This window comes from Lupinus angustifolius, chromosome LG19 (assembly GCF_001865875.1).
Source record: "Lupinus angustifolius cultivar Tanjil chromosome LG19, LupAngTanjil_v1.0, whole genome shotgun sequence".
In the NCBI taxonomy this organism is placed as follows: domain Eukaryota; kingdom Viridiplantae; phylum Streptophyta; class Magnoliopsida; order Fabales; family Fabaceae; genus Lupinus; species Lupinus angustifolius.
In genome coordinates, this window is record NC_032027.1 from 11,032,040 (window position 1) to 11,047,724 (window position 15,685).

At 34.1% G+C, this 15,685-nt stretch overlaps 1 protein-coding gene and 1 long non-coding RNA gene across 2 annotated transcripts; both read left to right on the forward strand.

Moving 5' to 3' along the window:
- On the forward strand, window positions 9,953-13,524 carry LOC109333803 (basic leucine zipper 61-like). Its single transcript, XM_019569377.1, has 4 exons — window positions 9,953-10,814; window positions 11,132-11,222; window positions 11,493-11,619; window positions 13,234-13,524. Exons 1-4 carry the CDS (start codon window positions 10,168-10,170, stop codon window positions 13,389-13,391), a joined length of 1,023 nt encoding a protein of 340 aa, XP_019424922.1. The 5' UTR covers window positions 9,953-10,167; the 3' UTR covers window positions 13,392-13,524.
- LOC109333804 lies at window positions 13,868-14,177 on the forward strand. The gene is made up of 2 exons (XR_002106048.1): window positions 13,868-13,897; window positions 13,958-14,177. It is a non-coding gene; the product is annotated as an uncharacterized LOC109333804 (long non-coding RNA).

Here is a 15,685-nt window from a genome sequence, read left to right on the forward strand (position 1 = left end):
TGAATGATTAAAATTCAAACCTTTTAGAATATAAGAATAAGTTGAAATACATAACCATATTCAAAAGAAATTGTTAGGAGCATGAGCCATCCATCCAAGGATTGGATGCTTTGAGTTCCAAATGAGATTACAAAATTGATTTTTGCATCTCATTTGCCTTCTCCTTTTCTCCTCTTGAATTCTAAACTAAAATTACAAACTTACTTGAAATAAAGCTCCTAAAAACTAAGAACAAGAAGAGAGAATTTCAGAGAAGAATTTCTAGTGAGAGATATGTGAATTTGATATCAACTAGATTTTGTTTGCTCGAATTGAGTGTGCCCTATTTATAGGAATTCTTCTGGGCTGCTGAGCTGCTTGTCAGTCCCGCTAAGCAGCTGACCAAACCCCTTCAGCATGGGTTTGGTCCCTTGATCAAGTAGCTTTGTCACCTCCTTATGCTTGACTCATCAAAGCTAGTTTTGAGCTATGAAACCAGCTATTGTGAGCTACTGTGGAAATCCTATGGTGGGCTACTTGAGGTGAGGTCATTGGTGATTTCAGGGTTTGCTTGATGGTTAAGTCAAGTCTGGGTGCATATTGCTTAGCACACATGTTGCACTGCTAAGCTGCTTGTTCAGCAGCTTTGACCGTGCTGACTGGGACGTGGCCTGGTGCTGACCTGGTCAGGAGTATGGTTCTCCGCTAAGCTGCTTGGTTGGACTCCTAAGTTGCTTGTTCAGCAGCTTGGGCATGTGCCAAGCTTGTGTCTGACCATGTCAAGCTGAATTCTGACCGTGCCAGGACTAGTCTGGTCCTAGGCTGAGCGGCCAAGCAGGTCCGTTCAGCCGCTTGGTCCAGGCCAGGCTGGTGTCCAGGTCAGGCTGGTGTCCAGGTCAGACTGGTATCCAGGTTAGCTTAGTGTGGCTTGGTCCATGGTTAGCTACCTGGTTGAGCACCTTGGCTTTTGACTTCTTTGTCTTTTTTACCATGAGTCTTTTTTATCTTCTTTTCTTCATTCTAAATCCTACAAAATACATAAAAAAGAAATACACATACAAACATACAAGATTGTGATATTTTATACAAAAAGTATTGATTTAAATTGGTTTTTCTCAATTATGCTTAAGATAAGTGCCATAAAAGTGTATGAAATTTAGGTATGTTTGGCACTTATCAGCCAGCGAACATTTGTACCCCATCCAAAGCGTGCAATCAAAGCCCAAATGAGCCAAGTTCAAAATTAATTGGATGGCCTCATGCAACGGTTCAACGAATTTGAGCAATCAATGAAGGTGACAGAACCTGATGGCAAGGACTAGCTAGTATTGTTAGCACTATTCCTTCAACCATTCCCGAGGTAATTTATTTAACATATATTAATTTATTCGCCATTTAGTTTATAGTCGTAAACTAATTATATGTTTTAACTAACGTACAAGGAATCAATTCTTGCAAACTTTTCCTAGATACCCCATCTAGCCAAGTAGTGGGTGTTGGGAAAGGGCACAAGTTGGCCGATGCTATGTTGCATAATGCACGTACCCTACGCCATCATGTGAAGGTCTCGATTGATGTTTTAATCGATGATGAAGTGTTGCTGCCAATTCCTCTCGATGAGGATATTTTGATAGTTGGAGAGGCTATAGGCACTTTTGTGGCTTGGCCAGTAGACCTTGTACAAGTAATTCCTTCTAAGGTTTGATTTTTCACCTTATGCTCACTCATATCATATATATATTAATATATAATTGATAAGTTTTTTTTTAAATATTTCAGGAAAATGTACACTCCACCCCCAATAGCAACCAAAAGACTAAGCCATCTTTGAGGGATGTGAGCTCGATGTCATCTATCGAAGATGTGAGCTCAAAGTCATCTACGGGGTATGTGAGCTCCAAGAAGACTACCAACTATTGTACTTAGCTGTTTGAGCATGTACAGAACTTGGGAGATTATATAATAATTATATTAATTCCCAAGGAAGTCTTCGGGAATATTATTGATGAATACATTAGCATCAATGAAATCCGGGATGTATATAAACATGATTGGATAGGTGCAACTGCTCTATGTATATATGAGAGGTAAATTATGTTTTCTTAACTTCTCACTTTTGCATGCCGATGTGTTATAATTAACTAACATTTGTGTTATATATATTAGGTACTTGTAAGAAAATGTTGTTTCAGTAAAAAAAAAAAAAGTGATGTTCATATCACCACACCTTACTGCTATACTGTCGAGTGACAAAAATAAGATTGGGGAAAAGACAAAACAAATTGCAGATACTCTCCTCATTCATAAAGAAACTGCAGATTTATTTCTTGCATCTTTTAATAGCGGGTGAACATTTTTTAATTTTATTTTATATTTATTTATTTAGTATGTTTGTTGTGCTTAACATTTCCTAACCATGTACATATGTTTTGTTAGGCAACATTGGCTTTTGGTTGCCATCAATCGGGTCAATAAAGAAATATATTAGTTTGACTCATTGGCACATAGTGATCCAGATAAGTACCCCGCTACGAAAGAATTATTTTCTAAGTAAGTGAACTACTCATTTAAACTTTTAGTTACACTTTCACTTTCCTAGTTGTTTCGTAATTAAGTGCATTTTCTATTGTTTAGTGCGGTCAGAGTTTACAGAGGCTGTAATTATTCTAGAAAACGACACCACAACGCAAAAAAAACTGGACTCATATAAAGGTATTGGCACAAATCAACTCAAACAATTATATATGTAGTGTATTCATATTTCAACTAAGGTTATACTTATATGTTTACTTTATTCTAATTGTAGACCCCTTGCCAAACAAACGAGGTAGATTGCTGCTATTACGTGTTGCAATTCAAAGGAGACCATTCAACAATGGCCAACAAATGAAATCAAGTTTGTTGGCAAATCATATATGGATGACCAAGTCAACCAAATTAGAGAACATTGGTCAAAGTTTGTACTTAGTTTTGTTGGCAAATCATAGGTATAGTAGATTTTTGCACATATTATAGCTTAGGGAATTCAATTAATATTCAATGTAATGAATATGATTTAATGTATGTAATATATGTTTATGTAACATCATAGTGTAATTAAAGTTCAATATATAAATTCAGTTGTGTTCATATAGTTGTGATTTGGTGTTTCTGTATGCATTCAGTTTGTTGTTCTGTTTTGTTTCTGTATGCATTCAAGTTAATTTCTGTTGTGTGCATAACTTGTAGAATTAAGAATAATGGTCTTCAATAACGTTTTTTATGAATGTGTTAATGTTATTATATCTTCCATAGCGTTTCTTTCAGGTTGCATTGTGGAACACTTATCTTCTTTATATTTGAACGGGGAGTTCTTCCATAGCGCTATTTGTATGTGGCACTGTTGATTAGGTATAATTGACAGCATTATCTTCATTATGTGTTGTTGAAGATACTATCAGACCCTAAAAAATTAAAATGTTCTCGCATTGTCACATATTATGCAATCCCAACACTCATTTACTCAACAGCGAAACTCATTCACTCTCAAAATTGACCTCAAAAATCATTCAACCTTATCATCATTCGACACTGAATTTCAAAAACCATTCACTCATTCAATACAAAAATCATTCAACACCGATTTCGAAAATCCTTCACTCGTTTAACCTCAAAATCATCATTCATGCATTCAACACCAAATTGAAAGTGAGTTTTTCTTATAATTATTTTGCCTTTTAATTAAATTATATTTAGCTTGTATTGAGTTATAAATATTTTCCTTATAAATGAGTGAAAGTGATTTCACTCTTTTAGCTTGTATTGAATTGGGGTTTCTGACCTCTTTCACTTTAATTACATAATAATGTATTTTCTCTGTTTGGTGAGCTTAACTCCAAGCTTTAGCTTTAGGGATTTATGCTCATTATATTTTTTTGTTAATAGAAAATGGATCAAAAAAGGATGAGTGTCAATCGATTGACGAAGGAGTGTGAGGAAGGAGTGAAATCATTTATTAGGTTTGCAATTGAGAATGCTGAAAACCCTAATAGAATTGTGTGTCCTTGCTTAAGATGTTTTTACTCAAAACCGAATTACTCCAAATGAGTTAAAAGTTCATTGAGTATGTCCCGGTGTTGATCAAAGTTACACATGTTGGACAAGACATGGTGAGAGGAGAGACGTTATGGATTGTGATGATGAGATGCATATGAAAGACAACTAAACAAATGCATATGAAGACGATCATTTCGAGGAAATGGCAAACGTTATCGAAGAGGATCTTTAGGATTGACCTTAAATGCTTTAGCGGTTGATAAGTGATGCTGAGAAACTATTATATGATGGTTGTACTAAATTCGTAAGATTGACAGTAGTGTCAAGGTTGTATAAGTTGAAATCTGTTAATGGGTGGACTGAAAAGAGTTTCACCGACTTGCTTGCACTTCTGAAGGAGATGTTTCCGAAAGATAATATGCTCCATTCTCGAACTTATGATGTAAAACAAATGTTACGCTCCATTGGCATGGACTACACTAGGATACATGCTTGTGAAAATCATTGCATCTTATTTTTTAGTGAGTATGCTTCATTAAAGTTTTTCCCTAAATGTAATGCATCACGATATAAGAAGGAAGCCTCAATTCCCAAAAAGGTTGTATGGTATTTTCCCATCAAAGAAAGATTCAAGCGTATGTTTAGCCGTGCCAAATATGCAAAGAAATTGGCATGGCATGATGAAGAAAGGATTAAAGATGGCAAGATTCGGCATCCTGCTGATTCTCCTTAATGAAGAAAATTTGATCATGACTATCCTAGTTTTGGTCAATAATCAAGAAATCTACGCCTTGCATTGTCAACGGATGGAATTAATCCACATAGTGTTCAACGTTGCTCCCATAGTACATGGCTAGTGATGTTGGTGATATACAACCTACCTCATTCTATATGCATGAAGTGCAAATCTGTGATGTTATCTATGTTAATTGTTAGACCTAAACAACCAGGAAATGACATAGACATATATTTGGCTACATTAATTGAATACTTGAAGGAAATGTGGGAGACAAATATAAATATGTATGATGCGTATAGGGAAGACATATATTCGGCACAATCAGTGACTTTCCTGCCTATGGTAATCTGTTTGGATATAATACAAAAGGAAATTTTGCATGTCCTGTATGTGAAGACAATACTCATTCAATGAGGTTGGAACACTATAAGAAGAATGTCTTCCTTGGCCATCATAGATTTTTGCGTTCAGATCATCACTATCGATTATGGAGAAAAGCATTTGATGGAAACAATGAAGAAGGTTGTGCTCCTTTGCCGTTGACGGGTGACCAATTATTTCAAAATCTAAAGGGTTTGAATAATAACTTTGGTAAACCTTTTGCAAAAGAAATTTTCACAAATGGGTGGAAGAAAAAGTCAATCTTCTTTGAATTGTCATATTTGAGTTCATTATATGTAAGACATTTCTTCGATGTTATGCATATTGAAAAAAACATGTTTGAAAGTCTCCTTGGTACCTTGCTCAATGTCTCTAGTAATACCAAAGATGGTTTGAATTCAAGGTTGTATTTGATTAGTATGGGAATAAGAAAGGAATTGGGGCCTACAATGAAGGGAAAACATACATTTCTACCTCCAGTAGGTTATACATTGTCGAGGAAGGAGAAAATGAAATTTTGTAAATTTCGTCATGGTGTTAAAGTTCCAGAGGGGTACTCTTCCAACATTCAGAACCTCGTATCAAAGAAAGACCTCAAGTTAAAAGGTCTTAAGTCTCATGATTGTCATGTATTTATAGAGCATTTCTTGCCTATTGGAATATGGTCAATTCTACCTATAAAAGTTCGAGGAACCATAACTAGGTTATGCTTCTTCTTCAAGGCAATTTGTAGCGAAGTGATTGACCCTGAGAAATTACATGCATTGCAAAGACAAATTATTTTGACTTTGTGTGAGCTTGAAATGTATTTCCCACTTTCTTTTTTGACATAATGGTTCATCTAAGCATTCATCTTGTTCGAGAGACACAACTATGTGACCCTTCCTATATGAGATGGATGTAACCCTTTGAGCATTATATGAAGACATTAAAATGGTATGTGAAGAACCGAGCAATACCAAATGGTTGTAATATCGAGCGATATGTTGTTGAAGAAGCTCTTCATTTTTGTACTGGATATCTTACTGATGGTGATTTCATCGGTATTCCAAAGCCTCAATATGCAAAAAACATTTGGTGAAGGTATTACTGAGAATGAAATAGTGGCTATAACAAGAACCGAATTGGAGCAAGGGCATTTATATGTTTTCATAATGTTGACGAGGTTGAGCCATGTGTTGAAATACACAAGGAGATGCTAAGGAAGTCTTACCCAAGTAAGAATGAAAATTGGATTTCCAAAGAACATAATCAATGTTTTATAAAGTGGTAAAAAATCACATTGATGAGGAGTTGAATATAAATGCACATTTAGTTTCCGAAAGATTGAAATGGTTAGTCAATGGTCCAAGTATTCATGTCTTATCCTATATTGATTACCTAATTAATGGGTTCACATTTTATACGAAAAAACAAGATGATCAAAGTAAAATGCAAAATAGTGGTGTGACTCTTGTTGCTCGTACTTTACACATGTCAAGTGCAAAAGATAGAAACCCAATAGATGCGAACATGACATACTTTGGAGTGATTAAACAAATATGGGAATTGGATTACATAATATTTCACATGTTAGTTTTTTATTATATGTGGGTTGATAACAACAATGACTTTCAAGTTGATGAGTTAGAGTTCATGCAGGTAGATCTTAATAGGCCAGGATATAAAGATGAGTCATTTATTCTAGCATCGCATGCTTAACAAGTATTCTACATTAGTGACCCAACTGATATGAAATGGTCCATTATTCTTTTAACTAACAAAATAATCGTCAATAATATTTATGACCAAGAATATGAAGATATTGATGAAGATGATCTTTTTTAGGGACATGTCAGTCGGTTGAGAGCGGACCAAATACGGATGATGAATTATATACAAGAGATGATCACGATGAAGGGCTTTGGGTGAATCAATATGTTTCTCCAAACAAGGATGATCTTACAAGCCAGAAACAATCAAAGAAAAGGAAAAAGTAGATGCAAGTAGTCTTTGTATAATTATAGCTTAATTTTGATTGTATGTAATTTGTATAATTTTGTTTCTTTGTAATTTGTATAATATTTTATTTGTAATTATGTATTATGTCAAAACATAATTGACATAATATTCATTGTTTGTAGTTTGTATTGAATTGATGTTAATAAAACAAACTTTTGGCCTATATTAATGTGTCCGTGTTGTTGAGAATGTATAAATAACTGTACTATTGAGAATGTATGTGTTGCTAATAAATGTATATACATGTATTAATTTATACAAATCAACACTGAATTCTAGGGGAAGCACTGACATGCGCTGTTGTAAAGGATTAATAAAACAACATTTTTTATAGTCGGTGATGTTGTACATGCTTAATACAACAACGTTATGTGTGTGTTGCGTTGTTGTATTAAGATGCTATTTGAGAATATTTATGAATAATACAACAACGCTTTTGTGATAATGCGTTGTTATATTTATGCAATAAGCGCTGTTAATAATGCCTATAGAATGTGTTGGTTATGTAAGACGTATATGACAATATTGTGTGTACGATGTGTTGTTGTATATTTAATACAACATCGTCTGAGAATCGTTCTTAATAATGACAATATACTACTGCGGTCAAACAAAAAGCGCATGAAAGTGTTGTTATACATCTAAAATATGCGTTATTGAACTGCAATTCTGGCGTAGTGATTGTAATGTCAAATGTAAAGTGTAAAATATAAAGTGTCTTTCATCCTTGAGGGAGAACTATCATTTATCCTAATTACAAAATATTGGACTAAGCCCAACAAAACAAATCTAAAAAATAGAAATAGAATTAACATTCATGACTTCTTTTGGTCATTCAGTTGGTCTTCGCATAGCCTCAACACTGAATTTCATCTTCTTACACCCAATCTCTACTCTTTGTGCACAATATAGCCAAAAACACCCGCTCAACCAGAACAAAGAGAAATCAAAGCTAAAAACAATCCTAAAGTCTTAATTATGTCCTAAAATACAAGTTAAATGCAATGCAAATGTAGCATAATTTTACACTCATCAACCATACTCGAAGCCCAACCTGGAGGCTCATCCCACCCATTCATAACCACTCAAGGATAATCTAATGTTGCCTAAGCAAATGAGGAGAAGAATCTGAAACGAACAGATGCGTCGGTTAAACACATGAGGTCACCAACTAGAATGTTACCGACCCTCCACGTGTCAACCAAGAGCATATAGTCGTCATGACCTACCCATAGACTCAGAGGCTACTCGTACAGATCACTCGAATAGGTCAAGAATAGAGTCTATAATCAGAATATATGTTGCACAGAGAATCGTGAGTCTATTAGCTCGCGCACCTTCGGGCACCCTAATAGACTGGGGGCAAATGTTCCTCCCTAGATAAATCCAAATCATTTTGGACTCTCCCCGAGTTAACAACAGACCGAACATCATCGTCCACCTGCTAGAGGTGGATTGACCCCTCTGAAGACATCATTAATACATCTTTGACTCATCATTAATGCATATCTGACTTCCCATTTATGTACCTCTAACTCGTCATTAATGCATCGCTGACTTGCCATTAATGTGCCCCTGACATTCTATCTGTCACGTTGTCTGGAAAATCCCACCTGCCCCCCGACAGATCAACAATAGCAGGCCTGCAGGGTGAACAAGAACAACATGACAGGCTTTCTCCGTACCAACTAGGCATTGGCCAATAGTCGGACGCCACATCAACCCCCTCCAAACTACTATAAATATGAGATTCCCACATAGGAAGTATCAATTAATTCTTATTCCCTCATTTATTGCTTGCACTTATTGCTCTTGCTCTAATTTCTCTTTTATTTACTCCCATTCTCTCTCTAGAAACCACATATTGACTTGATCGTCGGAGAGCCTTTTCAAGTACCTCCTCGCGGGTCCAGATAATATTCCAATCAAGACTTCTGATCATCTCCATTTAACCGGACACTTGATATCGAACTCAATACAAAAAAACAAAGACCAATATTGAACAAGTTGGAATGCATCGGGTTTATCATTTAATTTTCAACTGCTATTTTTTTGCCAAGTTAAACCTGCTTTGTGCAAATGTAAATTAAAGAAACGTACCCTTATTTAAGGCATTATTTTCAATCCAATTTACAATCTTGTTTGTGCATATCAGATATCTCAACTTTCAAATGGATGAAGTTATGAAATTAATTTATCTTAACTCTTTTCGAACCAAGATTTAAGGGATTTTGTTATTCAAGGGATTTTGTTATTCAAGGGATTTTCTTATTCTTAAGTTAACTGAATATTTAACCCTTTAAATGCATTTATTTTAAGTTACACTTTCATTAAAATTTTGGACTTTTGGTGGACTGCAGTACTACTTCTTTTCATTAACCAATATCTTTTTTTATAATATTCCTTTTGGTTGCCGTTCAGGGAAAGAATGAGGGAAAATAAAAAATATTTCAATCTCCAAGCCAAATAACTACTTGTGTACGATGGTGGCGGGGTGAAGTGGGTTGCAATGCAATGTCCTGTTCAAAATTAGAATACCTATGTACTCTCATTCTAGGTTGACGTTCAATTAAAAATTGTCACTTAATTAAAAGAAATTATAAAATTATGTTGGGACAAAGTATTTTGTTCTCAAAATTATAGCCGGGTTAAAATTGGTCTCTAACGCAAGCATATATACATAGGATAGAGAATGTGGTAATTGGATTTGTGTCCAAAATTCTAAGGTGGAAAAAAATAAGACTATTATAAGGGCATGCCCCTAATCTGGCGGCCACAACGTCACGTGGTGGCTTATTCCCATTAGTTATTAATCCACTGGCGATTTTCAAGTTATACCGTTGAGGCCCAAACCCTCCTCCCAGCTGTTGAGAGCTGTTCAATCCAATCCTCATGTGACCCCACTGCAACAAAAAAAAAACATATCTAAGGTTTGCACAAATTCTTGTTTGTTTTGGTTCTCTTTGTACTTCTCCTTCTTGTTGTTCTTGTTTTTTGTCTTGTGACTTGTGAGTGTGTTGTGTCTATCTTAAATGGCACAATCACCTCCCAAGATCCCAAACATGTCAACAAGTTGGCAAGACTTTTCTTCTTACCAGAAGATTCCATCCTATGCAAACTTTGGAACCAACACCACAAACCATCAACATCATCAACTTAATACTACTACTAATAATAATAATAATAATAATAACAATAACAATGACATTAACCCTTCTTGGGTGGATGAGTTTCTTGACTTCTCCTCCGTGAGGCGCGGTGCACACCGCCGGGTGGTGAGTGATTCCATCACCCTCCTTGATGCACCACCAATGAGGCAAGAGAATAATGATAATAATGAGTTTGATAAGTTTGATGATGAACAATTTATGTCCATGTTCAATGACGAAATCTATGGTGTCGATGTGCCACCAACCTTGTCCTCTTCAAACCCTTCAAGCCCTTCGGATCAGAACTTCAACAATGATGAGGAGAAAACGAAGAATGAGAAAAAGGTAATGGAGGAGGAGAAGAAAAATTTGGGGGAAGAGGAAAAGCAACAACAAAATGAAATGAAAAATGAACCAGATGAGGTTGAAAGCGAATGCATACAAGAATTTTCAACACCTCCAAGTAACACCAATACCACTAAAACTACTTCTTCCAATGACAGAATTACTGACCCTAAGAGAGTCAAAAGGTAATAACATTATACCATGCATTCATGACATGTTTTTCCCGGCAGAATTGCAATAATTTGCATAATGTTTTAAAGATTTTAAGCTTAGTTTTTTGGACCTTTGCTTTTGTTATACACATTTTAATGATGTTTGTTGGATTGTTAGTTAAATTTAATCTTAGTTTTTTTCCATAGTGTTTATGTATTATTCTCATAATTTAGAAATTCTTTGTAATATACCGCAAGACTTTTATATTTATACTTTTATTTTTTTTCCTTTTTTATGTATTTTTTCCTTTTTTCTTTTAGTCCTGCCTCTTACTCTTGTCTTTTATCAGAATCTTAGCAAATAGACAATCTGCGCAGAGATCTCGAGTGAGGAAGCTACAATACATATCAGAGCTTGAGCGAAGTGTAACTTCATTACAAGTATATGACTTCATGATCTAATTTCATTTATTTATAGTCAATATCATAATGACTTAATTTGAATTAGTCTATAAATCTGAATTATTAAATTTTTATAATATTAATGGTTAGTAAAATAAGTTTTTTAATTTACTCTATAAGTCCCCTTCTGATAATATTTAATAAATAATTTGGATTTTCATGATAAAAAGAATAGATTTTATATTGTTGGTACAAATTATGGCATGTATATTAATAATTGACAATTTCCAATTCTGTTGACCAATGAAGGCTGAAGTTTCATTGCTATCTCCTCGGGTTGCATTTTTAGATCATCAACGCTTGCTTCTTACTGTTGATAACAGTGCTCTTAAGCAAAGAATCGCCGCCCTAGGTCAAGACAAGATCTTCAAAGATGGTACTTTCTTAATCATTATTGTATTAATTAAGGGCTAATAGCAAACTCAGCACAACCAGAATGGGAGATTAATGATTTTCATATTGATAACTCCAAGTTTCTTTATGATGTCTCTGATATAATTCACCATATTTTTAAAGAGTGTAATATTTTATATAATTTATTATTCATTTATATTACTTTTATTTTAAAATTAATAATAATTAAATATGAATAGTGGACAATACAGTGAAAAAACTTTTCCAAATATTAGTACATACATTTTTTTTCTTCAGATTTTAAAGATATTGTGGATGCATGCTTAAGTGCTTTTATAGCATGGAAGGGTCAAACCATTATTCCTACCCTTCTTTCTTCTAGAGGTATATATGTGGTCTGCATATATTTCATGGCAATAGATTAAGTCTAATGACAAGAACCCTTTCATGAGACGTTCAAATTTCAATGTTGCTGTTAAGTTTGAAGTTTGATGGGATGAAATCTATATGTTATATGTGGGAGGACATCTATTGAGTCAAAAAACTGTTGGAACATGGTTTGTTGAAAACCATAAGTGAGAATTTTTGGGTGTTAAATCTAAAAAACTCCTAAGTCCACATAGAACAGTTGTAAAAGAACAACTCTCAAGTCCCACATTGGAGAGATGAAAAACTTGGAAAAAATTTCATGTTATAAATAGACGTTTTCACCTCTCGTTATAACTCGCCCCAAGTTGAATGCGCTTTCATTCAAATTTTTCTTTTTCCTTCATATTTTTTGCTGATGCATTTCCTGAAAATTTCTCCCCCTTTCTTTTTGTGGCACTAAGAAATGGCACCGACAGTCATATTGTGAGAATTTCGAGAATTGACACTATTAGCCATATTGTGAGGATTTTGAGAATTGACATTCATAGCCATATTGTGGGAATTTCGAGAATTGACACCTGATAGTATCCTGAGGACGGCGTGATTGATAGTCTGCTTGCACATTTTTTGCAGTGTCACGAAACGTTTTAAAGAGAGCGATTTGGTAGTCGTGACTCAGCCAGTATGTATTATTATGTGTCATTTATAATTGTTGCAAGTTACCGTAACAACAATAACTATGTCACTATCATAATTGATTATATATATATAAAAGTTAAAATTTAATGATAAATTATTTCTGTGATGATATATGGAGTGTTGTAATTTGTGGGACAACAAATTTGATAGTATATATGGGTAACAGGTAGTATGGATAGTTAATCATGCATTATGCAATTTGATGTGAGAAACAGAAAAGTGAAAATGGATTAACTTTTTGGAATAGTGTGTGATTGTCTATTTTATCATTTTATATAGTTTTATGTCAAATTCTAATTAGCTACTTAAAAAATTAAAAATAGAAAGTTTGCATAGAGTATTCAATATATTGAAAATTTAAAAATTATTCTCTTTTTTCTCTCAAACAAACAAATGTTTTTTAATTTCCTAATAAATATTATAATAACACCAGTTCATAAGGGATTAGGTTATTAAACACTCCCAGTTCATGTGCATGCACGCGTTTTTAACTCAATGTCTAATCATGTGTCTTGTCTCCAATATTTACGATTTTTTAACTAAGCTTCAAATATTGTAACACATGCAGCTCATCAAGAAGCACTAAAGAGAGAGATAGAGAGACTAAGGCAAGTTTATCATCAACAAAATCTCAAGAACATGGAAAATGCTGCAGGGTCACCATCACCAAAGCCAAGATTTGATGCTCAAACTGAAAAGGAACAACTACAACTACTTAACGTTTGAACCCTCCACATGATTCACAATAAGGCATGATCAACTAGGTAGTTATATAGCTAGAGTTTACATGATACTGTGATTCTTTATATTTTTTAATGAAGAAATTGCAGAGTAATGAATGAGAGATTGGAGAAAGGGACGGAAAAAAGAACACTGTTATATGCACACCCAAAAACAACATTTTATAAGCATGAAAGGTTTGGTGGCGAATGTAGCACTATATGATGAAAAAAGTGGCAAAGATTAATTCTTCAATGTGTTTGTAATGTATTGGGCGGGGAGCCACATTTTCTGTAAAAACTTTATACCACTCCATATGCTCCTTATTTTTTATTAGTCAAAAAAGTAAAATATAAATTAAATATATATTAATTTTACATTTTTATGATGAATGAAAACAATAGACACATGAAATGGAGCACATTTTGGTATAGAAGATGTGCTCTAATTGAGTGGAATCACATACTCTGTTGGGTGAGTGGGTTGGTGAGAATTTTTATTAGCCAATTGATGTAGGAAATTTATATTCACTGAGAAGAGTCACAGTTGTGTTGTGTCTGCTTTAACTTGAGAGGGATATTGGATGTATGTGTTGATTGATTCTGAGTCCTTTACTTGTTGTCTTTGATTCTTTTATCTATTTGGGTTGGTTTTTTTCAATTCATGTTGCAAAACAAAGATTAGTGGGTTCAAAAGATTTATGGTTCTAACACTGAACTTTGTATTATGTAATCATCTCTATTTGACATATTAATGAAAAAAAATGAAATCGGTACATATTAATTTACTCAATCCTTGTTGCCTATGATGAAAGTTGTAACTGTTTCACGAATTTTATTTGTTAGCAGCCTATCAAAGGTGGAAAAACATTATGATTTGAATTATAAAGAAATTTTTGCATCCAATTCGCCCACAATTGTTTTTTTTTTAATATTCACGCTTCATTAAAATATTGCTGGAAAAAAAGTAGTCAATGGCAAAAGGAAAAAATTAACAACAAAATGTGATTTCAAGTTCACTTGCTGGGTTCACTTAACAATATCCATTTTATAACTTTCAACCTAGTATAAAGCACAAGAATGAAGATCACCTATAAAAAATACATGTGCTCAAGCATGTCTTATTCAATGAAATTTATAAAAAATTAATATAGTATTTTAACTTTATCTCCCACTTCTCAATTCTTTTTAATAGATGTCAAAATTTTATTTAATGGGGCAGGGTTGAGGACAAGATTTAGGGTAAATTGATTTTCACTTATAGCACAGGGCCATAGCATATCACTCTCCACATTGTAAGACATAGACCAAGTTTCTTAGAAAATAAGTATATGAGGAGAACTAATTAGACAAGGAAGAGCAATAAGGCTGCTTAGAGGAGCAACAACAGCCTTGTTGCTTGAAGAAACTGAGACAGGAGCAACATTGCTTGCCAAAACAAGGCAAAGGGATAGGATACATTGGTTGACTTGCACTTTAGGCAATCCACACCCAGTGGTTATTGGCCCTTCGTAAATGATGTTGTACGGATGATTATTGACCCTTACATCATAGGAGTTAGTTATTAATGTTAAAATAATTAAGCTTTATTAGTTGGTTAGTTAACTTGGTTAGGATAGTTAGTTTTTGTATTCTTTATATAAATGATTCAATGTAATTTTGCTTATCCATCTATTTAATATTTAATGAATAATATTCTTTTTTTCATCTTTCTTGTTTCATCAAAAAGATTTCAAACATAACTCTTATCACTTTCACATGGTATCAGAGTATAATTATTCCTCTTTTGATAGCTTCCGAGGGTCATTGTCATCTTATTACAATGTTCTTGGTGTTATTTCAAGTTCTTCCATTGAAGAAATAAGGTGTGCTTATAGAAAGCTTGCCATGCAGTGGCATCCAGATTGGTGGACAAAAACACCTTCTTTACTTGCTGAAGCCAACCACAAATTTCAGCAAATTCAAGAAGCCTATTCAATGTTATCAAACCCAAGAAAAGAACCTCTTTAGAAATCTTGGTGTATATGGTAGATGTAGGGTTCTATTTGATACATAAGAAGTTCCTCCAAAGTGCATGGAAACTGAAGTAGAAATCTTGGGGAGGCAATAAACAACATTTCTAGGCTTCTAGCTAATTCTTGAGGATTTTAGTTTGAATGAGCTATAGTAATATTTAATTTGAGAGAGGTTGCATTATGTTGTGTTATGCTGTCATCAGAAGGTGGATGTGCTCAATTCAAGTTCTTGGATGTGCTTTCTTCATTGGTGGGATTGTCCATCACAACAAACTTTCAAAGAGAA

Coding starts and splice junctions, on each gene's coding strand:
- LOC109333803 (XM_019569377.1), top strand. CDS start 10,168: ATGGCACAATCACCTCCCAAGATCCCAAACATGTCAACAAGTTGGCAA. Junction 10,815..11,131: donor GACCCTAAGAGAGTCAAAAG/GTAATAACATTA, acceptor GTCTTTTATCAG/AATCTTAGCAAATAGACAAT. Junction 11,223..11,492: donor GAAGTGTAACTTCATTACAA/GTATATGACTTC, acceptor TGACCAATGAAG/GCTGAAGTTTCATTGCTATC.